This window comes from Xenopus laevis, chromosome 4S, assembly GCF_017654675.1.
Source record: "Xenopus laevis strain J_2021 chromosome 4S, Xenopus_laevis_v10.1, whole genome shotgun sequence".
NCBI classification, from domain to species: domain Eukaryota; kingdom Metazoa; phylum Chordata; class Amphibia; order Anura; family Pipidae; genus Xenopus; species Xenopus laevis.
In genome coordinates, this window is record NC_054378.1 from 107,599,753 (window position 1) to 107,625,435 (window position 25,683).

Sequence of the window (25,683 nt, forward strand, 5' to 3'; positions counted from 1 at the left end):
ACCCACTCCTGTATTCACCTCCCCTCCATGTGTGATCCAGGAAAAGAGCCCTGCACACGTGTGCTTCCTTTTATACAAAATTCTACTGCCACCTACTGGGCAACCTTTGATTAGATCAAATTACTGGTACCATAAGAAAGGGAAATAGCTTTCTAGGGTGAATCAAGGACCACTTAGGTGTCCAAAATACCTGGGAAATGTCTAACCCTCAGGGTCTCTACATGTGCAAGATGTGGGCACACACTTCAGTTGCCTGAGATGGCACAATCAAGTGCCTATAGGCACTGCACGCAAATGGAGATGTACTTAATCCCTGTCAAGCTATATATTCATAATATGGCTCCCTTGTGCCAAAGTTCACTGCGCCTTGCATCTGAACAGACAATGCCAAAAACTATGTATATGGCATTGTAATGGTCATAAAAGCTTTGTTGAGCAAGGAATAACAGCCCTATAAACGTTTACATGCTAAGGCAGTATATCAGTTGTATACAGCAAAGTATTCCTCAATCAGAGTTGTAAAAAAATAAATACCAGTTCATTTTTAGGTGAACAGTCTCTTTTAACCTTTGAATTTATTCAGTTGAAATATTATTTTTAATTTTTTTTTCTCTGTATAAATATTTTTGCTCCGCTGAATCACTTTGCTCTGTTACATTTTCATTCCTGGTTTTCTAAATTCCAGGTTTTTTCCCGTGAGTCTTACACGTTAATCCTTAGCTTGTAACTATAGGTTTTATTGTTCATTCCAAAGTGTATATTTTGGCACTGCTCTTTGTGCATTCCAGACAGTTCATTTACAAGGTTTTTTGCATGGCCCAATGACAATCCAAGAATAAATAATTTTCAAAATTGCTTCCATAAATCACGGTAGTTACTAGTACTTTGTGTCCTAAATTTAATGTACAATGTATTGATTCCCATCTGATGCACTTATAGAATGTCACATAAATACATTGGCTCCACTTCGTGGAATGGCAAATATTTTATTAAAATACAATCTATTAATAATCTGTATTTTGGTGAGATAAATGATAACAGGTGCATGCAGTTTTGCGCATGTTTAAAGCAAAGCCCCATCAAATGGCTCTGTTAAAAAAAATAAAAATTCTGTTATGATGTAAGAGTAGACGTTTTGTATTAACACATTCTTTAATTCAGAAGCTGAAAAGAGTTGTAAGTCCCATATTGAAATATTGGGAATTGTAATTGAACAGTAAGTTGATATGTCAATATGTTTTTTTGGCTTATGTATGTCTATGTAATCTTAATATCAAGTCTGTTATGGGTCCTTCAACATTACTAGGGGAATCATGTGTATCAGGGGTCCCTAACCACCGGACCATGGACTGTGCTAATCCGGACCCCCTCTGGCTCCTAAAAGCTGCAAATACAATTAAAAAAGCCCCAATTACACCAGATACACCAGCCCAGGGCCAGGCCAAGCCAACCAGGTGCCCTAGGCAACCCGATATGGCTAGCCCTGCCCCCCCCCACGCATGCCAAAAGGAAAGGGGAAACGTAAGGGGAGGGACAAAGGAAAAGGAAGGGGAGTGACAGAGGAGGGACAAAGGAGAGGGAAGGGGAGGGTCAGGGGTAGAACTGAAGATGGGAGTGAATCCAAACTAGGGGTAGGCAGAAGAATCTTGAACAGACACCTGCCAGCGCCCCCGCATCGTTGCGCCCTAGGCAGGTGCCTCTTCTGCCTACCCCTAGTTCCGGCCCTGCGCCATCCCCATGACAATAGTAGCACAAATCCTTGGAAACGTTCCACTGATCGCGTAAAGGACCAAAATACTGTTTGGACAGTGTTTTTTGGTAATCCTGAAATGCACCCTTGCATCAGCTCGCCTCCACCCAGTCCTCGAAAAAATTGTCTTGCTTTAAACTGGTCAGCGGCGCAAAAAAGGTTGGGGACTGCTGATTTATATTAGAATACTGTCTGAAACGAATGGCCTTTCCCAGATTTGTACTGTTAACAGGTTGGTTATCAGTTTGGGTATTTAACCTGGGCCTCTTACTTCAAAGAGTTTCAGAGGGACATAATCAAACGGTGCATCTATATTTATAAAATTACTGTATTTAACAATTGTAGGTAGGTAGTTGCAGTTGAGTCTTTAGGGGTCAGTTATGGATCCTTGGGTCACAAGTGATATTGCCCAGGGAATGTTGCCCTCTACTCTTTGTATCAGATTGAACTTGTGTCAAAAGTTGTGTGTAGAGGGCAGGAGGGTTTCATCAACATGCCTTACCTAACCTTCCCTGTTTGTTAAAGCACAGCTAATGTAGAGAGCACTCTATTCATGGGGCTAGCCTCAGGTGTCTGTGCTTTAAAACAGAGTGCAAAAACCTGTATTTCAGAATGAGCAGAATGTTCTGTGCCAAGTGCAAAAAAAGGCCCATTGAACCTTGCACACAGCATTCTGCATTGAAAATGACCCTTGCATCTCTTGTCTTACTGAGGCTCTGATTACACTTTCTTTATCCACACCTGTTCTTTCATCTGCACTTCAGCTCTTTTCTCACTCCTCCAAATAAATATAAATGGCAGAGGGCCAGAGGCAGATGGATAACAGACATTTTAAATGTGGGAGAACTAAACTTCACGGAGACTTCACATCTGGAGTTACATGATATGTATAATTATAATCTAAATTAAACATATGGTAACTGCCTAATTTGATTTCTGTGAAGCCTTACAAGAAGTATTATTGTTGATTAGTGTACGGTATCACTCTGTACTTAAAGGGCATGTAAAGTCTAAAATAGAATAAAGCTAGAAATGCTGTATTTTGTATACTAAATATAAACATGAACTTAATCAAACAAATAATTTATGCTTTCAAAGTTGGCTACAGGGGGTCAACATCTTTGCAAGACTAAGACTGTGCACATGCTCAGTGTGGTCTGGGCTGCTTAGAGATTGTCATAAACAAAGCTGCTTGAGTTCTGCATGGTTGGGAAGTAAGGCGGGGGCTCCCCCTGCTGTTCATAAGTATGATTGTTTCCCTGCTCAGCAGTTAGGGACCGTCTGACAAGTCCTATTCACAGCAGTAAATGAAGGGAGAATTTCACTGCATACTGTCAGGTTTCTTATAAAAAGGTACACATTTTTTAATTAAAGTATATTGGAGATATTTTTCTTTTTCATTAAAGAAAGTAAAAATGGGATTTTATTTTTTTGCCTTTACATGCCCTTTAAGGCGGTACTCTTTTGAATGGCATAAAGTAAAACCATCAAAGTTGTCTAATCTCACAGAAAAATAATATTAATGAAATTCCCTAAAAACTAAGCAACATTGAGTAAGTAGGACAATGCTCTCATGATCCACAGTCAAGGCAGGTACAGAAAATAATGATATATAGATATATATGTAAAGGTCAGTAGAAATGTTACAAGACAACTGCTTACTCCTGTTTTGGGTGAACAACATAGTAATACTCCCAGCAGAATGAATCCAGGGAGGAACCACAATTTTTCTCCTTCTCTGGCTCGGCATTTGCTGATCAGTTGGTTTTACTAATATTGTGGAATTGCTCTGGTATTGACACACATCCTTTGCTTTCAGTAAAGTTTCTTCTTCTATAAATTTGTTATTTAAAGGAGAACTAAAGCTTAACTAAAGAATTAGGCTAGATATGTTGTACATTATGTTTTGGGCTTCTGTACCAGCCCAAGGCAACCACAGCCCTTAAAGTAAAGCCAGTAAAGATCTGTGTCTCCAAAGATGCCCCAGTAGCTCCCCATCTTGTTTTCTGCTGATTCGCTGCACATGCTCTGTGCTGCTGTCACTTACTGAGCTTAGGGACCCACTCACAATATACAGTACACATAGAATAGAAATGTCACAATATAAGGCTGATTAGTAATTAATACAGATAATTACTATATGACAGCACAGAAAACGGTGCAATTAGCATCAGAATTTTAGCATCATTTTATATTACAGGCAAACCTCACGTTTTGCTTGATAATTTACAATGCCCCCTAAGCTCAACTTCTCAACAGCTGCTCAGAGCCCACTGAGCATGTGAGTGTCACAGACACTTTCCAAGATGGTGACCCCCTGTGACAAGTTTGAAGTCCTGGATCATTGCTGCTATTGATAAGCTGAAATTTTAGGCTGCTGAAATAAGTTCAGTATATAAAATATGGCATTTTTAACCATATTCATTTTTAGGGTTTAGTTCTCCTTTAACAGGTAAAACAACATCAATGCTAAATATATACAACGGTACTAAAACTCCTGCTGAGACTTGTAATTACCATTTCTAGTTCAAAAGTGTTCAAGAATTTTTGATGTGCAGAGACCAGCAAGAGAATATGGATGTTAAGTCAGAGCTATCAAACAATATATGACGTTCATCAATTAATTTCTGTGATCATTGTCTCACTGGATTTCTTTCTTTCATGGATTTCTATTCATGTAAGATGAAAGCATCAGTATGTTTAGTAAACATCATATTTCACTTACTTTCTAAACATTCTGTTGGCTTCCAAAGTAATTTATGTGCAAATAGCATAAGCAATTACATTCATTTACATTTGTATCATATTGTATTGCTCTGTAATGTAGTTAATACAGGAACATGGCCTGGAAAAATGGCATTTTCTCATTCTGCACACTATAATATTTATGTTTCCCCCATATATATCAAAATAAACTTACAATTTACATATCAAACTTAATCTCAGAATAATGACTATTACATATTAAAATTTAAAGTACACAAGTTTATTTTGTCTTCTACCATACAAGGGGGTAAGAGGCAGAAGAATGTATGAGACACTGGCTGTAGCATATCAGATATAGTAGGAGGCTGTTGGCTGAAGGCCTGTAGGATAAAGATTTTGGAGGAGGGAGGAGGAATTGATGCCAACAATAGCAATTCAGATGGTTATAGTAGGGAGATGGTGCCTATAATAGCAGTGGGATAATAGTCTCTGGAAAGGGAGTGTGACTGTGGGATAGCAGGTATAGTATGGAGAGATGGTGCCTATAGTAACAGTGGGATAATAGTCTCTGGGAAGGGACTGTGACTGTGGGATAGCAGGTATAGTAGGGAGAGATGGTGCCTATAGTAACAGTGGGATAATAGTCTCTGGGAAGGGAGTGTGGCTGTGGGATAGCAGGTATAGTAGGGAGAGATGGTGCCTATAGTAGCAGTGGGATAATAGTCTCTGGGAAGGGACTGTGACTGTGGGATAGCAGGTATAGTAGGGAGAGGTGGTGCCTATAGTAACAGTGGGATAATAGTCTCTGGGAAGGGACTTTAGCTGTGGGGTAGCCGGTATAGTAGGGAGAGATGGTGCCTATAGTAACAGTGGGATAATAGTCTCTGGATAGGGAGTGTGACTGTGGGATAGCAGGTATAGTAGGGAGAGATGGTGCCTATAGTAACAGTGGGATAATAGTCTCTGGGAAGGGGGTGTGACTGTGGGATAGTAGATATAGTAGGGAGAGATGGTGCCTATAGTAACAGTGGGATAATAGTCTATGGGAAGGGAGTGTGACTGTGGGATAGCAGGTATAGTAGGGAGACATGGTGCCTATAGTAACAGTGGGAATATAGTCTCTGGGAAGGGACTGTAACTGTGGGATAGCAGGTATAGTAGGGAGAGATGGTGCCTATAGTAACAGTGGGATAATAGTCTCTGGGAAGGGAGTGTGACTGTGGGATAGCAGGTATAGTAGGGAGAGATGGTGCCTATAGTAACAGTGGGATAATAGTCTCTGGGAAGGGGGTGTGACTGTGGGATAGCAGGTATAGTAGGGAGAGATGGTGCCTATAGTAACAGTGGGATAATAGTCTCTGGGAAGGGAGTGTGACTGTGGGATAGCAGGTATAGTAGGGAGACATGGTGCCTATAGTAACAGAGGGAATATAGTCTCTGGGAAGGGACTGTAACTGTGGGATAGCAGGTATAGTAGGGAGAGATGGTGCCTATAGTAACAGTGGGGATAATAGTCTCTGGGAAGGGACTGTAACTGTGGGATAGCAGGTATAGTAGGGAGAGATGGTGCCTATAGTAACAGTGGATAATAGTCTCTGGGAAGGGACAGTGGCTGTGGGATAGCAGGTATAGTAGGGAGAGATGGTGCCTATAGTAACAGTGGGATAATAGTCTCTGGGAAGGGAGTGTGACTGTGGGATAGCAGGTATAGTAGGGAGAGATGGTACCTATAGTAACAGTGGGATAATAGTCTCTGGGAAGGGAGTGTGGCTGTGGGATAGCAGGTATAGTAGGGAGAGATGGTGCCTATAGTAACATTGGGATTATAGTCTCTGGGAAGGGAGTGTGACTGTGGGATAGCAGGTATAGTAGGGAGAGATGGTGCCTATAGTAAATAGTAAAATTCATTCTATAGCAATGATATTTATAAAAGCCTTTGGAAATGCACTGTGGCTGTAGAATAGTAGGCTTGGCTGTGGACAGTGGTTGTGGGATAAGAGTTAAAGCAGGTGTGATGGCAAGAATAACATATGAGATGTTGGGATTAGGGATCCCAAAAAAGTTTGCTTTGTACTGGGTCCCACCACTTCCAACATTCCATTGAACCCCAGTGTTCACAGAATTTTATTTCTTATCAAGGGTTGCTGCCAGACTGTATATTTAGATGGACTGATTTACAGGTCTGTTTCTGAACTTATGTTTTTTAAGGGAAATTCTTGCAGTTCTCCCTTGTGGTACAATTTAAAGCATTTGACCTTTTTAGCCTGGGTTTATGCTTGATTTATTCAAGCATGAACCATCAAAAATATCTTGGATGTTTGGTAAAATATTGCATTCTTTTCCTTACATTACCATAGATTTCAGCATATCCTTCATGGGCCAAATCAGACTATAAATATTTAGACACAAAAGCAGAGACAGCGGAACCTAATATCATTTGGAATTCAAGAGGCAATATTTGTGTCTGGCCAGCTAGTTTGACCTAACACTTGAAACCCTTAGTGGCTGCCCACTAACCCGTTCTGTAATTATTATTTTTTTCCTGTGGTATTTGTTTTTCTTGCAATGTTTGAACTCAGCTATTTGATACTAGCAATATTATTGTTATGTTTTGGGTAGCCGAGGATGAGTAGAGTATAACAGTGTTTTATTAGCAGAGTCATGCAGGCATTACACAACAGTAACTTTCACTTTTAAGCTGTCAGGAAGTATGCACAGATAAGTCTGAGCACAGTGACATCTAGAGGCTATTTGTATAAACACCAGATATTCCCCCTATAGTAGGAAAGCATTTGGGCAAATGTAATAAACAACAACAATGCATCTTAAAGCAATAATATACATTATTCACATTACATAGTCCTGGGTCCATGCAGGTAGTTTTCTGATTCTCTCAGTTCGCCTTATAGGTTCACTTTCTTCAAGCCTATTGCAGTTGACATCAGGAGTAGGAAAATGTCCTTCATCAAATGGAGCTTCTCCAAAGTCATATATAACAGGAGCAAGACGACTTGCATTCCATTTGTGTCCATCAGACAGTTCATATGTGTATGGTCCTCACTGGCGTCTCACTTCAAGTGGTGTTGTAAATTTAGATTGTCCTTGTTTCAGTATTCCTGGTTTCTTAATTCTGACTAAAGATCCAGGCTGAAAGTACAGTTCTCTGGCACCACGTTTTCTGTCAGTATATGCCTTGCATTTGGCTTGTTGACGTTTCACAATGTCAGCAGTAGATGATTTTGTAGGCACAGTATTTTGTGGAAGTTTGATATCTGAAACATGTCTGCCATCTAATAATTCAGCTGGAGATGATTGGGTTGTTGCATGGCGAGTTGCTCTGTAGTTATGTAGGAACTCTGTTGTAAATACTTTCCAAGATTTCCCTGTAAGATTTGCTGTCTGTAGTGCTTCTTTCAGACTTCTGTTGAATCTCTCGATTTCTCCATTTGCCTGTGGGTAATACACTGAAGATTTCCTATGCACGATATTCCTCTCTCTCAGAAAGGATTCAAACTCAGATGAGACAAACTGTGGTCCGTTGTCTGATTTTAACTCCTTTGGATTAACTTCTCTGCTGAAGACTGTAGACAGAAATGTTATAACTGTAGCTGATGTTATATGAGAAACAAATGCAATTTCTGTCCATTTACTGTAATAGTCCATCAAGGTTATAGCAAATCTACAATCTATAGGAGCATCTGTAAAAGGACCGACAATATCAATAACAATTTTTTCCCATGATGAATCAGGAAATTGTACAGGTTTTACATCTGGTCTCAACTTAACTTTGTGTGCAAAGTTCTTTGCACAGCCCAGAGAAGTGTTGCTTTGCGGTGACATTTTAGAAACTGGCTGTGTGGAAAGCACTGGTGCTGTAGTAATGAGACCATCAACTAATTGTAGGTTTAAGGCAGCAAAGAGATCCCTTCCAAGTATAGCAGTACCCTTATTCACAATAATAAAAGTCACATTTTGCAGTATTTGATTCAAATTGTACAGTCACTGGCAAGCAACCAAGCACAGGGATTGGATCCTTTAAGTAACTGACCAGTCTCAGGGCAGGTGCAACAAGCGGATCTTTTGCAAAGTATTTCAAGAAAATATCCTTTGGTAGTATAGAAACAGCTGAACCTGTATCAAGCATCAGGTTAATGGAGTGTCCCTTGTCAGCAGAAGCAGTACTGACACTGACAGTGCATATAAACTTGTCTGGAATAAATGTACCAGCTTTATCCACACTTAATACTGTAAAATTTGTAATAGTGACTTCATGAAATTTTTAGCAGAACTACAGCAGATCAAAATTTCCTACTTTTGTGCAGTTGCGGCACCGTTTAGCTTTTGCAGGACATGTAACATGATTTGCAGTGTAGGTGAATCCCTTTCCTTAGCACTGTATTTTGCCTGTGACTGTGCATTATTAGGCCACAGTGCTGAATTCACAATCTGTACATTCCCAGCAGTTCCCTGACTGAGAGTTTTAGCCTCTGCCACTGCTGTTTCAATAGCAACTGTAATAGCAGTTTTTTCCACTATTTTTTTCCACTAATTTTTCGTTTTTTCCACTATTTGGTCTCTTAGCATTTCATCTGTTAGATTCCCAAACTCACAGGTAACAACCAGCTCTCTTAAATTGTTCTGTGGATTTGCCATTACGTTGTCCACATTGGCGGAATTTATATCTTTCAGCAACCACATTTACTCTTGGCACGAAAAAGTTCTTTATAGCAGTAAGAGCAGTTTCATAAGTCTCATCAGCTAATGGTAATGTATAGAATATACGCTGTCCCTCTGCTCCCAGGCAGTGAATAAGTAAAACACACTTTATAGCAGCAGAAATCTCCCCTTGGTCAGCAGCAATAATGTAATTTCAAACATACGGATCCAAGCAGTAAAAGGTATGGTAGGCTCACCAGGATTTGGGAGAAATGGTGCAGGCTGCTGCAGAGGTAGAAGAGCTATCCTTTTCACCATTTGTTATGTTTTGGGTAGCCGAGTAGGAGTATAACAGTGCTTTATTAGCAGAGTCATGCAGGCATTACACAACAGTAACTTTCACTTTCACTTTTAAGCTGACAGGAAGTATGCACAGATAAGTCTGAGCACAGTGACATTTACAGGCCATTTGTATAAACACCACAATTATATTCTAATGGTATCCTCCCTGTAGGAAAGACACATAATTCATTATTGTACTGTATATCTGACAATGCAAATACCATCTGCAGTAGAGAGTTTTGAGAGTTTATGAAGCTAGTCGGCAAGGTTAAAGTGTGCTTCTAAGACTTTAAACGAATCCTAAGGGAAGAAGAAGATGCCAATAGTTTATCAACAGGGGCGTATTTATATAAAGGCACCTGAGGGCCTGTGCCTAGGGTGGCAGGTTTTGGCGGCGGCCCTCGGGTGCCTATAAATGTATTTTTTAAATTAAAAAAAATTGCCCAGCCTCTTCCACAGATTTCCATAGCAAATCCAGTGAAATCACTGGGGGGTGAGGGGTATGGGGCCCGGCTGGTTGGCGGAAGTGACGTCAGTGCGTGTGATGTATGGGGCGTGTTTAGCTCCAGTGCCTAGGGCAGCATCGGACCTAAATACAGTCCTGCGTATCACCCTTAATTTAAATGGTATAATGATATTATTGGACCTACTTACAAACGGTAGGGATAGTGATCAGCATGTATCGATAGGTCAATGCCCCTGATAAAGAATAGAGGTGTATGAAACGCGTTGGGCTTTTGTTATAACCAATAAAAGTATTTATGTGCCACCACTAAGCGATTAAAAGGTACAGAGTGCGAAGTTCATCCCTAATTTTATTAAATAAAGATAAACACACATGCCCAGATTAGGTTGGGCAGTTTTTAGTTTTGACCATACTGCTTGACCATCTTGGCATATATAGGAAATTGGGGGGCATTTCAGTAGATAATCCTGTGATTGTGGTGTATTGAACATTATGGGGTCCATTTATCAATGGTCAGATTTTAGTGGTTTTAGAGGTTTTTGAAACCATGACTAAACTACGAATGTTGTGAGATGAATTGAGATGTATTAAAAACATCAAAATAAAAAAAATACAAATGGAAAATTACGTTGAACGACGCAGTAAAAGATACAAATATCTCAAAAAAAATAAAAAAAATTCTAGTTTTTAGGACAATTCCTAGCAAGAAAAAATCTGAAATCCTCTAAAAGTTCAAATTAATTCACTACTATCAATGCAGCAACCATTAACTTCTATAGGACTGGGACAACTTTTACCTGGCAAAGTTTTGTATTAGTGTTTTTTGTGGTTTTTACACTTATAAAATAAAGCTCGAATTTTTAGAGCTTTTTTAAAAAAAAATAGAAAAATAGGAAATTTTAGAGATTCAAGATTTGATAGTTAGTTAATGACCCCCTATGTGTCTTTATGGAAAATTCTGTGGGGTCAGCCAGCTCCTCTTCAGTGACTGCTGATCACTTGGGTGGTTGGCCCAAGTAAACACAACAATTAAAAAGTTGCCATAAGTTGTCATAAAGGCAACTCATACCATAGCCTCTTATTGGATCAACCTGACCCTTGAGAAGCCAATGTATTGAAACTTGAAATGCAGAATGTTGAAGGTAGGAGGAATTGGCACTACTTCTCTGGTGATCCATCTGGTCAGCCTCTGGGTGAAAAAGCACATCAGAATAATCTTATGGGCAAATCTCATGTTCACCTCAACCAAGGGCTGAACCATTTGTGCACAACCTTATATGTCTGAATTGTTGGACTGTTTATGCCACTCAAGTTATTATTTTCAGGTGAAGAAAATATTTACCTCTTATCAAGACAAATTCTGGGTTGAAACTGGCATGTGTAAAGAGAGGTGTTTCATATATTTAATATTTTTCTGATTTAATAGCGGTGCAACAAACACATGCACTTTGTTCTAGTTGTATTCCTTTATATCTAGAATCTTCTCTTTGGCTGTATCATAATCTGGCACCACTTTTTCAATGCTGCCACATTTTTCCTTTGCACAAGATCCCACTTAACAAGGTTATAAGTAATACTGGTGTAGTATCAGTCATGTGAACATACTTCCATGAACAGTGATTAGCTTGTACCATTTTTAGGATCCACGAAAGACCTTGTCGAAACGTGCTGTGCAGCTGGCCAACAATGGTCCATTGATCATGGAGAATGTGAAAATATGCCATTGAGTGCTTCTGAGGAGTGCAGGTATGTAGAACCTAAACCGCTAAATTTCATCTGACTGCATAATTGTTAAGTTGATCACTATGTTATAAAGAGTCATTTTTAATGGCAGAGAGGGTGCAAAATGCAAAATACAGGTCTAAGAAACAACTTTATTTACAGCCCATTTAGAATTCATTTAGAACCCTCCCCAGTTGTTTTGCCCATAGGTACAGGTCCATGTTCTCTATAATTAAGCACAAAGTCCTGTGCTTTTTGCATGAATACAGTAGCACTGTTTTCATTAGGGGCACAAGATTTTGTCAAGGTAGAAGTTCATTAATTTTAGAAGCTCTGTTTTTTTTTGTACAAAGTTTTATATTGTTTTCAGAAATATATATATATATAGAGGTTTGTTTGCAAGGATCCGCACACCAATGTTTTCATCAAAATGTTTTCATCAAAATAAGTGTTTTATTTAGTACATAGATCCGACGTTTCAAAGGAACCTTGAAAAAGGCCCAAATGTGGGCCGAAACGTCGGATCTATGTACTAAATAAAACACTTATTTTGATGAAAACATTGGTGTGCGGATCCTTGCAAACAAACCTCTATATGAATTTTTGGACCCTGCACCCACAAAGATTAAACAAAGTCCGGTCTTCAGAGTGCGGTCGTTTGACACAGATTATATATATATATATATATATATATATATATATATATATATATATATATATATATATATATCTTTCTTTTTTTTTTTTAAATCATATGAAATGCAATAATTACTCCAAGACAGAAAAAGCCTTGGACTAATTTTTTTGTGTGTGAGATGTTTTATTATTTCCCAAGACATTAGTCTGTGCAGCCAAATTCCATCATTTATTAGTAATTTGTTACTATTCTCAGAATCTATTCTAAAGTCCAAAAATTGTGTCAAAAATCTGGACCTTCTATATTGGCTAAAATCTGAGGAAATGTTACTAATGTTACTGGGAACAACAACAGCAACAAAACACAGCCATGTAGTCTGACAAATGGATGGATGTAAGGAGAAAAATAATGAAGGGAATATAGATGGGGAAATTAATAACAAACAGTTGCTTAAAACAGAAACATTGGGAGAAAAAAGATAAATAAATGGGAAGAAAGAGTAAAAAAAAGAAATGGAGTGAAGAAAGAACAGTAGAATTGAACACAGATGTTGACAGAAGATAGTAGCAGCGAGTGTTTAGTGGGCCTTGTGTATATGGACCCTATTTATCTAAATTTAAATTTGTGTAATTTTATAGTTTTCTATTTTGAATAAATATTCAATTTAAAAAGTTTACTTTTTTAATTAAAAAAATCAGAATAATAAAAATCTGATTGAATAAAATCATGAAAAAAACCTTGATTATTTTGATTCACGTTTCTATTCTACTCATCAGTTTATGGGGGTTATCTAGTTAAGTCCGAATGCCAAAAACTCAAAAAATGTAAGGTTTTTTTTTACTATAAAATTAGAATTTTTTGTGAAAAAAAATGAATCTGAAAATCCGGCATCTCAGAGCTGCTGAGGTTGTATATAAGTCAATGGGAGAAGTCCCAAAGATATACTGTTCTGTACTGGGTTTTGTGCAATAATCTGAAGATTTTGTGGTTTTTGGGCAAATAACCTAAAAAAACAAAGGTGGAAACATCTGAATAATTTGTACAATTTGAATTTTCATTTGATTTTCATGATTTTTTCAAGTTTTCAACACTGGAATTTTTCAGGAAAATGTATTGATAAATAAGGGGAAATAACCAGTGCAAATTTGGTCAGAGTATATCTAGAAAATAATGAGACATTTTAATAAATAACCCCCTATATGTATCTACAAACTTGAAATCAATATGAACAATTTAAAAAAAATCTAAAAACTCAAATTTAAAAAACACTTTCGTTTGCCTGACAGCTCCCATTGACTTCTACATGACCTTGCAAGCTTTCGAGCTTTTCATGATGAAACAGACATTTTGGTATTTGAAAACATAAAGCATTACAATTCATGATATTTAGAGCAAAAATAAATTGAATTTCATTACAAAATAAAATTCAAAAGTTGACAAATCAGCACTTACTGTATGTTTGTCTGGTGGCTCCTACCACCCTAGTCCAACACTGAAGCACTGAATCATTTTGACCTTTGCTTGCTGGGTGTTTGGGGTTTGCATTTCCCTATAAACAGCAGCCATATAACAACATATGTCCAATGCTGAAACTTAGAGATGCCACAATTTAAACAGAAGGAAATCAGATTAACTAGAGAAGTCATGGAAATTCCTTGGCATCTGACTTTATTGTGTCTCCATTTTCAGACATTTCAGCACATAAACTGAGCATGATCGGGGAGAAATAAAAGCTGGTGGGGGTTTCAATGACTTTACAATATAGAGTAAACTATGCAGAAGTCTCATGCATATAGTAAATGCACATGTACACAGTTTAATGATCTGCAGGTTAATTTAAAACAGTAGCATTTTACTGATTTACACTACATTGTGGCATCTGAAATTACCAGCTGAACCCATTGGGAACCTCAGCGTCCCTCTTTCCTGTTTTCTCCTTATGTTCTACTGTTTCTCAATTACCTACATTAATGACCCATACTTGATACGGCAACTGCCAACTTCATTATTACTGTGCCCCAGACTCCTCTCTCCCTCAACTTAGATTTCACTAACTGAGAAATATGAGTAAGACATTACATAATGTTGAGGTCATTCTGCAAAAGGCTAGCACCTACTCCATCGGTCTCTTGTTATTCTTGTGAATTCTGCCCACAATATTTGTGCAACTGGAAGTGAGTTGTCTTAGTGGTTACACAGGATTTATCATTACTTATGCTCAGAAGCTGGAGGCCTGTGAGTATACAAAGCCATTTTTATCAATAAAAACATACATTAGGGCTCATTTAGTAACCTGGGGACAAGCACTAGGAGTGTGATGGGCACAACATTGTTCCTAGACCCAGTGCCGCAAAGAAGAAATCTGCACCTTGTACCATTTGTGCTTTTGTTAATGTATTTAGTACAAGATGCAGAGATAATTCATATTCACAATGGAGTTAGTCAGTTAACAATTGCCCCAAGTCCCACTCATGCTTTCTCCTCTAGAATGATGTTCTTTCAAGGTGTATGTATATGGATTTCAATGGGCCACCCATATAGGACGGGGCAAGTTGACCTTGCTCATTCACTGTTAACCACAAATCTTCACACCTACATGGCGAATTCAAATCTCAGCCTGACAGGAATGGGTACAAAAATGTGGGCGCAATGTACACTGTGAGACTATGGCACTTTGCTCCCCCTTTTTGCACCATTTGAACCATTTGTGTTTTGAATGCTCGATCGTTGTGAACCACGAAGATGATTGTAGGGCTTAAAGGGGACCTGTCATCAATACATACAAAGCTGTTTAAAAAAAGTATTTTTCAAGTTAAACTTGAAACCCAAATTCCTTTTTTTTTAAACGTCCATACCTGTTATAAACACACTTAAAACTCTCAGCTGTCAATCATATATTACCTGCCATAGACGCACAGATAATATCATATGAAAGGAATTTTCGTACGATATTCGGTGCATGTATGGTGGGAAAAGAGCTGGCCGATATCAGCAGAAGACTTGAATATCGGTCGGCTCATCGATCAGGCTGGATGGAAAATTTTGATCAAACATCAGCCATTGTTAGTGCTGAATCGTCACATACAGGTAGAATTCTATTGATTCTACCTGTATATCTGATGATTCAGCTCTGCACGTGTGTATTGAAATGAACAATCTTTCTTGGAAAGATCCTTTCTAAGAAAGAATGTAATTGTTACGTCTATGGCCACCTTTAGGCATAAATCCTGGGCAGGCAATTACTTTCACTTTCCGTTTTGTACTTCCTAGATGCCACTGCACTACCAACATTCCCCTCCCTCGTCTCCATTTAATTGCTTAGCCAGTGCATGGGCATCGGGTGCCCCATTCTGGCACATGAACTAGATTTTGGCATGATGAAAAGCTTGCTTTAATAACAAGGTCCATAAAATGGCGCCTGCCTGCTTGCTGTGATTGTAAATTCCAAGACTAAATGGAACAAGACTTCAATAATTTATATAGTGTGAGTGAAGATTATTTGGCTTGACTGACATCATAAAATAGGATTTGGAATTATTACTTAGGGTGACAGGTCCCCTTTAATTTTAGGGTGGCTATGTTATTTCTATGTCATTTTAACTTCATTGACTAATAGAAAAGAAAAGAATTAGCACACTCACACTGAAGTCATTATACACAAAAATACAAAGATTTACAAAAATTGTAATTGGGATGGCGGATTTTAGCCGCATTCATTTCAGGGGCAGGATTGGGACAGATCAGGATCGGGCTGGAGGGTTTACAAATTTACCGAAAAGTACATAGGCAGTACATTTGTAACACTGGTAAGAAGAAGTAATAGTTCTTAGGTCTTAGCACACGTGCTAGTCTATACATAGATTCATATTCTTGCATTGATAAATAAGAAGGTCCTCCACTGCAGATCAGAAGAAGAAATATATATATATTTGGGAATATATGAGTTCAAGAAAAACATAATTAACATATACAGGTGTTATATTCAATTCAGTTATGAGGTCTGTTTCTGCCAGTACATGTGACAATTTATTTCTTTTGTTTGTTTTGGGATAGAGAAATACACATTTTCAGCAAAATATGTGTATCCTTTGCTTGCACTGGCCTGGAAAGATAAAAAGTTAAATGCAATATCGCGCTGTCCCCATATAACCTAATCATGTCCACCCTTGCCTTGGAAAATGATTGCCAGTTTTGGAAACTTCATAGCGTTTGTATCCTTGAGCACAACAGTTGGCACTGGCACCTGGGCTTATTTTTAAGGAATCAGATACAGGTATGTGATCCATTATTCGGAAACCCGTTATGCTGAAAGCTCCGCATTAGGGAATGGCTATCTCCCATAGACTCCATTCTATCCAAATAATCCAATTTTTTTTAAAAATTATTTCCTTTTTCTCTGTAATAATAAAACAGTAGCTTGTACTTGATCCCAACTAAGCTATAATTAATCCTTACTGGAAGCACAGGTCCCGAGCATTCTGGATAACAGGTCCCATACCTGTACTACTTATTCATGTTAAACTTTTGTGTGTCCTATTATATTTACTGTATATATATATATATATATATATATATATATATATATATATATATATATATGTATATATATATATATATATATATATATATATATATATATATATATATATGTATATATATATATATATATATATATATATATATATATATATAATTTCAACAAAACCAGATGGGACTTATCCTCCAATAGTATGGGCCCAATTATTTGCAAAATACACACATAATCGTATTAAGGAGTAAAGATAAAAGGCAATATTTATTTAACTACCATGCCACAGATACTTAAAACCATTTAAAATAAATAAAAAACAGCGCTGCGCTGGGTTCAGGGATCCCTTTAACCCCAAATAACCACTTATAAAGAGGACTCCTCTATGTAGGATTTGGTGGAAATTTGATTATGTCTAGGTGGCTCAACAGCCAGTATTCCAATCAAGCGTTAGTAGATACACATGTAAATCCAATTGTTCATGTGAGGGAACGAAAGTGCATCCTTATAATTCACATCCGCAAGATATTGCAGAGAAGAAAATCCTGGTTATATAACACTGAATAGCGTGCTGCAGCTTAGTGAAGGTTACTATCTCCCGCGGGTACAATAGTCCCCGTGATGGTTTGCGGTGCAAAGCCAGTATATCAGGTTTAATGTCTTTGCGGGTAACTGGATTTGCCAATGTCTACTGTCCCATCCATATATTTACAGCCGCCTATTGCTCTCAGTGGCCAGCTGAGAGGTTGCGGCTTCGTGATACTGCGATCACTGACAGTCACCGTATTGTGCCAGCCCAGGTGTAACAGTTATCCCGGCTATCACCAGACCCGAAAATAAAGGTATACAGACCACGTGTCTTTGAGAGTTTTTCACCCGATAATTTCCGCGTTCCATCAACTGGCAGGAGATCTTCTGTCTGCGCACTTAAGTTCCCAAAATAGGGGAGCAGGGTATCCCAAACGACTCAGTGTCAGCGCTGTGCCTCGACAGCTGTTTCGCCACTCAACGTGGCTTTTGACAAAGCCACGTTGAGTGGCGAAACAGCTGTCGAGGCACAGCGCTGACACTGAGTCGTTTGGGATACCCTGCTCCCCTATTTTGGGAACTTAAGTGCGCAGACAGAAGATCTCCTGCCAGTTGATGGAACGCGGAAATTATCGGGTGAAAAACTCTCAAAGACACGTGGTCTGTATACCTTTATTTTCAGGTCTGGTGATAGCCGGGATAACTGTTACACCTGGGCTGGCACAATACGGTGACTGTCAGTGATCGCAGTATCACGAAGCCGCAACCTCTCAGCTGGCCACTGAGAGCAATAGGCGGCTGTAAATATATGGATGGGACAGTAGACATTGGCAAATCCAGTTACCCGCAAAGACATTAAACCTGATATACTGGCTTTGCACCGCAAACCATCACGGGGACTATTGTACCCGCGGGAGATAGTAACCTTCACTAAGCTGCAGCACGCTATTCAGTGTTATATAACCAGGATTTTCTTCTCTGCAATATCTTGCGGATGTGAATTATAAGGATGCACTTTCGTTCCCTCACATGAACAATTGGATTTACATGTGTATCTACTAACGCTTGATTGGAATACTGGCTGTTGAGCCACCTAGACATAATCAAATTTCCACCAAATCCTACATAGAGGAGTCCTCTTTATAAGTGGTTATTTGGGGTTAAAGGGATCCCTGAACCCAGCGCAGCGCTGTTTTTTATTTATTTTAAATGGTTTTAAGTATCTGTGGCATGGTAGTTAAATAAATATTGCCTTTTATCTTTACTCCTTAATACGATTATGTGTGTATTTTGCAAATAATTGGGCCCATACTATTGGAGGATAAGTCCCATCTGGTTTTGTTGAAATTTTGAAAAGTATATGTGGACACCTCCAATTAGGCCATTTCAAATTGGAGAGACACCTTGCGCAATCAATTTAAGTATATATATATATATATATGTACAGCTCGAGTAGAGGAGCTGAAACGTTGAAATAAACTTTTTCTTTTTTGTATATGAAGTCCTTGGAGTGCGGTTTGTGACAAATGATATTGTATAGCATTTTTTAACCTGCACCTAGGCATTGATGTTTTTGTGTTTTGAGTGCACTTACCTTGAAGAAACTATATATATATATATATATATATATATATATATATATATATATATATATATATATATATATATATATATATATAAAACGAACAAAAAACCAGCACCAGGGGTCTTTGCAGTGAAAAAAACTTGTATTGTCACATTAGTATGTACAACCGACGTTTCGGTCCCTCTTGGGACCTTTATCAAGGTGATATTACATACATAGAAAACCATTTAAATACCCTCCACCCACATCACGTGACTGTGCCTGCATTGGCTTGTGCAAAGTTAACTCTTTATGGCCTTATAAATAGCAGCAGTGAATCATCTTAAAACAATGATTAAAACAACTTCCAGTTTAATAAAATACATTGTGCCTAAAGCACTAGTGCATTAAAGTGCTGCGTGCTCAAATAGTGATTAGGCTAAAAAAGCTTAAAATCTCTAAAAACATATTGTAACGGCACTTACAGGTTATTACAAACCATGTGTACTTCTAACCCATGTCTAGTTAGTAAAAAATCAAAAACTGTTGCTATGTTACATCTGTAACCAATATTCATATTAACTATTAGCTTGCAACTTATAATACGTATCTAGACAATGTTTCAAGTCCTAGCAGAGGTTAGAACGAGCAAAGTGATTGCTATATTATTTCCTATTTTCTTTTTTCAAATACACATCAAGACTATCTCTTATCCAAAAAACTATTGCAAGCTAATAGTTAATATGAATATTGGTTACAGATGTAACATAGCAACAGTTTTTGATTTTTTTACTAACTAGACATGGGTTAGAAGTACACATGGTTTGTAATAACCTGTAAGTGCCGTTACAATATGTTTTTAGAGATTTTAAGCTTTTTTAGCCTAATCACTATTTGAGCACGCAGCACTTTAATGCACTAGTGCTTTAGGCACAATGTATTTTATTAAACTGGAAGTTGTTTTAATCATTGTTTTAAGATGATTCACTGCTGCTATTTATAAGGCCATAAAGAGTTAACTTTGCACAAGCCAATGCAGGCACAGTCACGTGATGTGGGTGGAGGGTATTTAAATGGTTTTCTATGTATGTAATATCACCTTGATAAAGGTCCCAAGAGGGACCGAAACGTCGGTTGTACATACTAATGTGACAATACAAGTTTTTTTCACTGCAAAGACCCCTGGTGCTGGTTTTTTGTTCGTTTTGTATCAATATTCTACTCCGGGCACAGGGGCAGCTACGAGGTAGCTTTAACTGAAGGTGGGAGCTGTCCTGTTCTACATGTATCTTTGGCACACGAATGCTAATTTGACGTGCACCCCCTCACATTTGACCCAATTGAAAAGCAAGTATTTTTGAACCAAATATCTACATCAAGCATGGAGCCTGTGATGACTACTGCAGGTGAATACAGACCACATACCTCTGAGGAAGTGAATCGCATATTGTTTCCTGAGACGTTTCAAGAAACGTTTGGTAACCTGGGCCCACGTGAAACATTTCATGAACTGTTACGTTTAAAGAGGAGAGAGGTAGAGTTGCACTTACACGGAGTTTCACTCTCTGAGTACTATCGGGAGAACAAGATCCCGAGGGGATTCCGTATCAATAATGTCCCCACCTTGGGCCGCTCAAACACAGACTTTTGCAACAAATGGTGTGCAGCCCTAGATCGCTGCTCACTGGAATTAATGCTATTAGTTATAGAAGAGACGGGACGTGAGCTAAAAATCACGAGAGGAGACATACACAAGTTTGAAGCATTGAATTATGCCACCATAGCGAACGATAAAGACACTGACTGGATCAAGCGCCTTCAGGAACAGGTTACACAGTATAAAGCAGATATACTCGCCTTTAAAAGATCCAAGTTGCTGCGCGTTACACAGGATTACAGGGAGAACAACGTGTACCGCTGGAGACACGGAGGAACCTTTGGAGCGCAAAGACGGAAGCCAGCATACAGGAAACTACGGAAGCCTGCGGGGTATCAATCCAGCAGTGGTGACTCGGAGGGAGACGCGGAAGCAACGCCAGCTCCAACACAGCGCACGGATAATTTTTTAGAGCAAGGCCAAGCCGCAGCCATAGAACCTGGAGGGCACAACGACGCGGGGGTAGGAAACATAAGCACAAAAGTGCCGCTGGGCAAGCCACCTCGCCGGGGGGGGAGAGCAACCCGGAACAAATAATCATTAACATCTCAGGACACCAACTGTCTGACATGGAGGTAAGAGTTTTATCTAAGGGGCTCACATTTGTTCCGACCAACAGGGGACGTATATTTGAGACCATGGTCGACAACTTTAAATTCACACGTAGGCTCAGACTGAAAGAGCATTTTGCAGCATCAGACAATAAGCAGTCACAGATGGAAGGGAATACTGGGCGTAACAAGTTCAAATTGAAAGGCAATTTTGATCCCATCACTAATAATGTTTCTCTCAAAGCCTTTACCAGGGTTATCAATGACCAGACACAAAAAGCAACGCAACAGGTCAAGTTTAGAGATAACTTATCCAAGGATGAGAGAAAAGCACTGAAGGATCTGTGCGATAATAAGGACATTATTATTAAGTCTGCTGATAAAGGCGGAGCAGTAGTTGTGTTGGACTATGCTTATTATCGCCAGGAGATTTTACAGCAATTGTCTGATGCCTCATGTTATCAACCAGTAATGTTTGACCCCACCTCCAAATTTCAATTACAGTTAAAAAAACTTCTGGACATGGCAGTGACGCACGGATGGATCCTGGAGGAAACGAGAGACTATCTTTATGTGGAACACCCGGTAAGGCCAGCATTTTATACCCTACCCAAGGTACATAAGAACCTTACCCATCCACCAGGGAGGCCCATTATTTCGGCTAGAGGTTCCCTAGGAGAGTGCATTGCTAAGTTTGTGGATAAGTGGCTACAACCCGTGGTGCGAGGGTTAAGCACCTTTCTGAGTGACACTAACGACTTCTTACAGCTAATCAATAGCATTCAAAGTGAAAAATTTGACTTTTATTTCGTAACTATGGACGTTAAAAGTTTATATACATGCATTCCCCATGCCCAAGGTCTGGCAGCAGTAAGAGATCTGCTAAGTAATTGTGTTGGGTATGAAGGCCCTCCCATTGAATTCTTAATATCATTATTGGAATATATTCTTTTTAACAATTACTTTAAATTTGAAGACCAATTCTATATACAACTATCGGGGACAGCAATGGGATCAAATGTAGCGCCTACGTATGCCAATATATACATGTATCAATACGAAAGTGAGCACTTGTTGTGTCACCCGCTATTTCGTCGTTTTGGGGCATACTATAGGCGCTACATCGACGATTTGTTTTTTATCTGGTACGGCACCCCTGAGGATTTGATTTCCTTCACTAATGATCTCAATTCTTTACCATCTGCAGTCAAATTAACCCTGAGTTATGATAACATATCAATGCACTATTTGGATGTTACGGTTTATAAAGATGTGCCTAATAAGAAACTTCAGACAAAAATTTACCAAAAATTAACAGACAGGAACACGTTGCTTCACTACAGGAGCAGTCATCCAAAGCATTTGGTGAATTCTCTTCCAAGATCACAGATGTTGCGAGTGGTTAAAATCACGAGTGATCCTGGGGAACGAAAGGAAGCCTTGCAGGCTATGTCGGCACGCTTTTTGGAAAGGGGATACCCCTATGAAATTATTGCACAAGCCAGTGAGTGGGCATTGAGTTTGGACAGATCGACCTTATTGCGAGCCAAAAGTTCGACTCAAGATAGGAATCAGGATGACCTGTTCTATATGAACACCTATGGGCCATGTTCTTCCCTAATCAAAAAATCTCTTTTACAGCACTGGCCTTTGGTCAGCACCGACCCTGACATGTCGAAACTCGTGAACAAGAAGCTCCGTTTTGGCTTTAAACGCAATAGAAACTTGAGGGAACTACTGACACCTGCAGACCCGGCTAAGAAGTATGTACAATCAACAGGAGGCATTACGTTAAAACCTGGAGTTTTTAAATGTAATAACTGTGTGATGTGCAACACATTAATACTTGGGGATCAATTTTTTAATCCACACAGTGGGAAAGCGTACCACATAAAACATAGATTAACCTGTCGATCACAAAATGTGATATATATCATAAAATGCCCGTGTGGCCTGCTTTACTGCGGCAAGACCATGAGACAACTAAGGGACAGAATAAGCATGCATAGGTCAACGATACGGGCGGCATTAGATACTAACTATGACAGCAAAAAGGTGAAACAGGACATATCCAAACAACCCATTGCCCAACATTGGTTTAAAGCGAATCACCCCATATCTACATTTAAATGCATGCCCATTGATATGGTAAAAAGCCCACGGAGGGGTGGTGATATTGACCGGATCTTACTACAAAAGGAAGCATTCTGGACATTTGAACTAGGGTGTGTTGCTCCAAAAGGGCTAAATTCTACCCTCCAATTAAATAGTTTTTTGGATAAGAGATAGTCTTGATGTGTATTTGAAAAAAGAAAATAGGAAATAATATAGCAATCACTTTGCTCGTTCTAACCTCTGCTAGGACTTGAAACATTGTCTAGATACGTATTATAAGTTGCAAGCTAATAGTTAATATGAATATTGGTTACAGATGTAACATAGCAACAGTTTTTGATTTTTTTACTAACTAGACATGGGTTAGAAGTACACATGGTTTGTAATAACCTGTAAGTGCCGTTACAATATGTTTTTAGAGATTTTAAGCTTTTTTAGCCTAATCACTATTTGAGCACGCAGCACTTTAATGCACTAGTGCTTTAGGCACAATGTATTTTATTAAACTGGAAGTTGTTTTAATCATTGTTTTAAGATGATTCACTGCTGCTATTTATAAGGCCATAAAGAGTTAACTTTGCACAAGCCAATGCAGGCACAGTCACGTGATGTGGGTGGAGGGTATTTAAATGGTTTTCTATGTATGTAATATCACCTTGATAAAGGTCCCAAGAGGGACCGAAACGTCGGTTGTACATACTAATGTGACAATACAAGTTTTTTTCACTGCAAAGACCCCTGGTGCTGGTTTTTTGTTCGTTTTGTATCAATATTCTACTCCGGGCACAGGGGCAGCTACGAGGTAGCTTTAACTGAAGGTGGGAGCTGTCCTGTTCTACATGTATATATATATATATATATATATCATTATATTATAGGCTTTATCATACTTGGTTTGGATGCAGCCACTTACGTATTAGAGTAGAACTCGCAGAGTAGAACTCACATTTTATGTAAACGGCAGGACAATGTCAAATCAGGGAAATGCATTATGCATTATATATTGGTGAAACCACAAATAACAAGGGTTAAATGAGGGAAAACTTAAAATCAGGGGATGTAAAATTGAAGTTTTGCTGTTTACATTTAATTTATGTGCTGTCATTCAGTGGTTAATTATCACAACTGTATATATTCTGGTTAGAAGGACATTTATTTTTGTAGTTGGTGTCAGGATATTTCCAGGACAGATTCGAGCTGTATACTTTCTAAGAAACAAGATGCTGCAGTGATGATTTTCCCTTTAGTCTTTGGAGTGTGCCCAAAGACTGTTTAGTCTAGGACTCTGCCTGTGGCCCTTCATACCTCCCGGAGGACATGTTTAATGGGCGCTTGTTATGAGCATGTGGTTTTACTAGCCTGTTATATGTGCTAATTACTGCTTTGCACAAGTTCAGGGTTTGTTAGCAGCATTCACAAGCATGGGAATTATAGAAGGAAGCTCACAAGCAGCAGGCTCATAAATGAGTTCCGGAATGTGACTTTGTCTGTGTCTATTTGTCAATGTGTTACTGTACTTTAAACATATGGGGAGCGGGGTGCGTTTCAAATACAGGTGGCTGTAGAAAACCATCATTTAAAAACATTGCATTTCTTTATATGTGTCATCCATTGTAGTATAGGTATGGGACCTGTTATCCAGAATGCACGGGACCTGGGGTTTAGGTCTATTAAAAAATCATTTAAACATTAAATAAACCCAATAGTATTGGTTTGTCTCAATTAAAGATTAGGGTTGCACCGTATCCACTATTTTGGATTCAGCCGAACCCCCGGATCCTATACTAAAGATTCGGCCGAATACTGAACTGAATCCGAACCTAATTTGCATATGCAAATTAGGGATGGGAAGGGGAAAACATTTTTTGCTTCCTGTGTTATTTGATTAAAATGGAATCTATGGAAGATGGCCTTCCTGTAATTCAGAGCTTTCTGTATAACAGGTTTCTAGATAATCCCATACCATACTGGTACCCCATTGGATTCATATAATTAGACACTTTTGGCTATTAACATGTTAATGCATAAAGATAGGGCCAGATCTATGAGCACATAGAAACCAATGTTTTCTTTTAAACATGTTTTTATGGGTTACTATCCCAGTAACAAGCTTTGCACATTTTATAGCATTTATTTAAATTATTGGCTTATTGTTGCCATACTTCTACAAAGGATTCAACTGGTCACTGTCATCCTAAATGTGTAGCTCTACAGTTTGTGCATGCAGTCATGCTCTGTCTACCAAGTTATTGCATATTTAGCAGAAATAATTACACAACCACTGTTAGTATAGTATAACGTTTAGCATGATGTAGAGAGGGATATTATTTGTGCTTTTTGAGTTATTTAGCTTTTAATTCAGCAGCTCTACGGACTGAAAGTTCACCAACCTGGTTTCAAGGGTCTAAATTACCCTAGCAACCATTCATTGATTTGAAGAAACTTAAATATGAACTGAAGA

General features: G+C 38.6%; 2 protein-coding genes across 2 annotated transcripts in view; both read left to right on the plus strand.

Moving 5' to 3' along the window:
* Positions 1–25,683, plus strand: part of LOC108715035 (fibulin-2) — a 72,322-nt gene that overhangs the window by 9,828 nt on the left and 36,811 nt on the right. Inside the window, exon 3 of the mRNA XM_041561700.1 lies at positions 11,561–11,666. Coding sequence (XP_041417634.1) covers positions 11,561–11,666 — 106 coding nt within the window. The remainder of the gene's footprint in view (positions 1–11,560; positions 11,667–25,683) is intronic.
* On the plus strand, positions 21,126–24,067 carry LOC121393360. Its single transcript, XM_041561701.1, has 2 exons — positions 21,126–21,692; positions 22,749–24,067. Exons 1-2 carry the CDS (start codon positions 21,126–21,128, stop codon positions 23,394–23,396), a joined length of 1,215 nt encoding a protein of 404 aa, XP_041417635.1. The 3' UTR covers positions 23,397–24,067.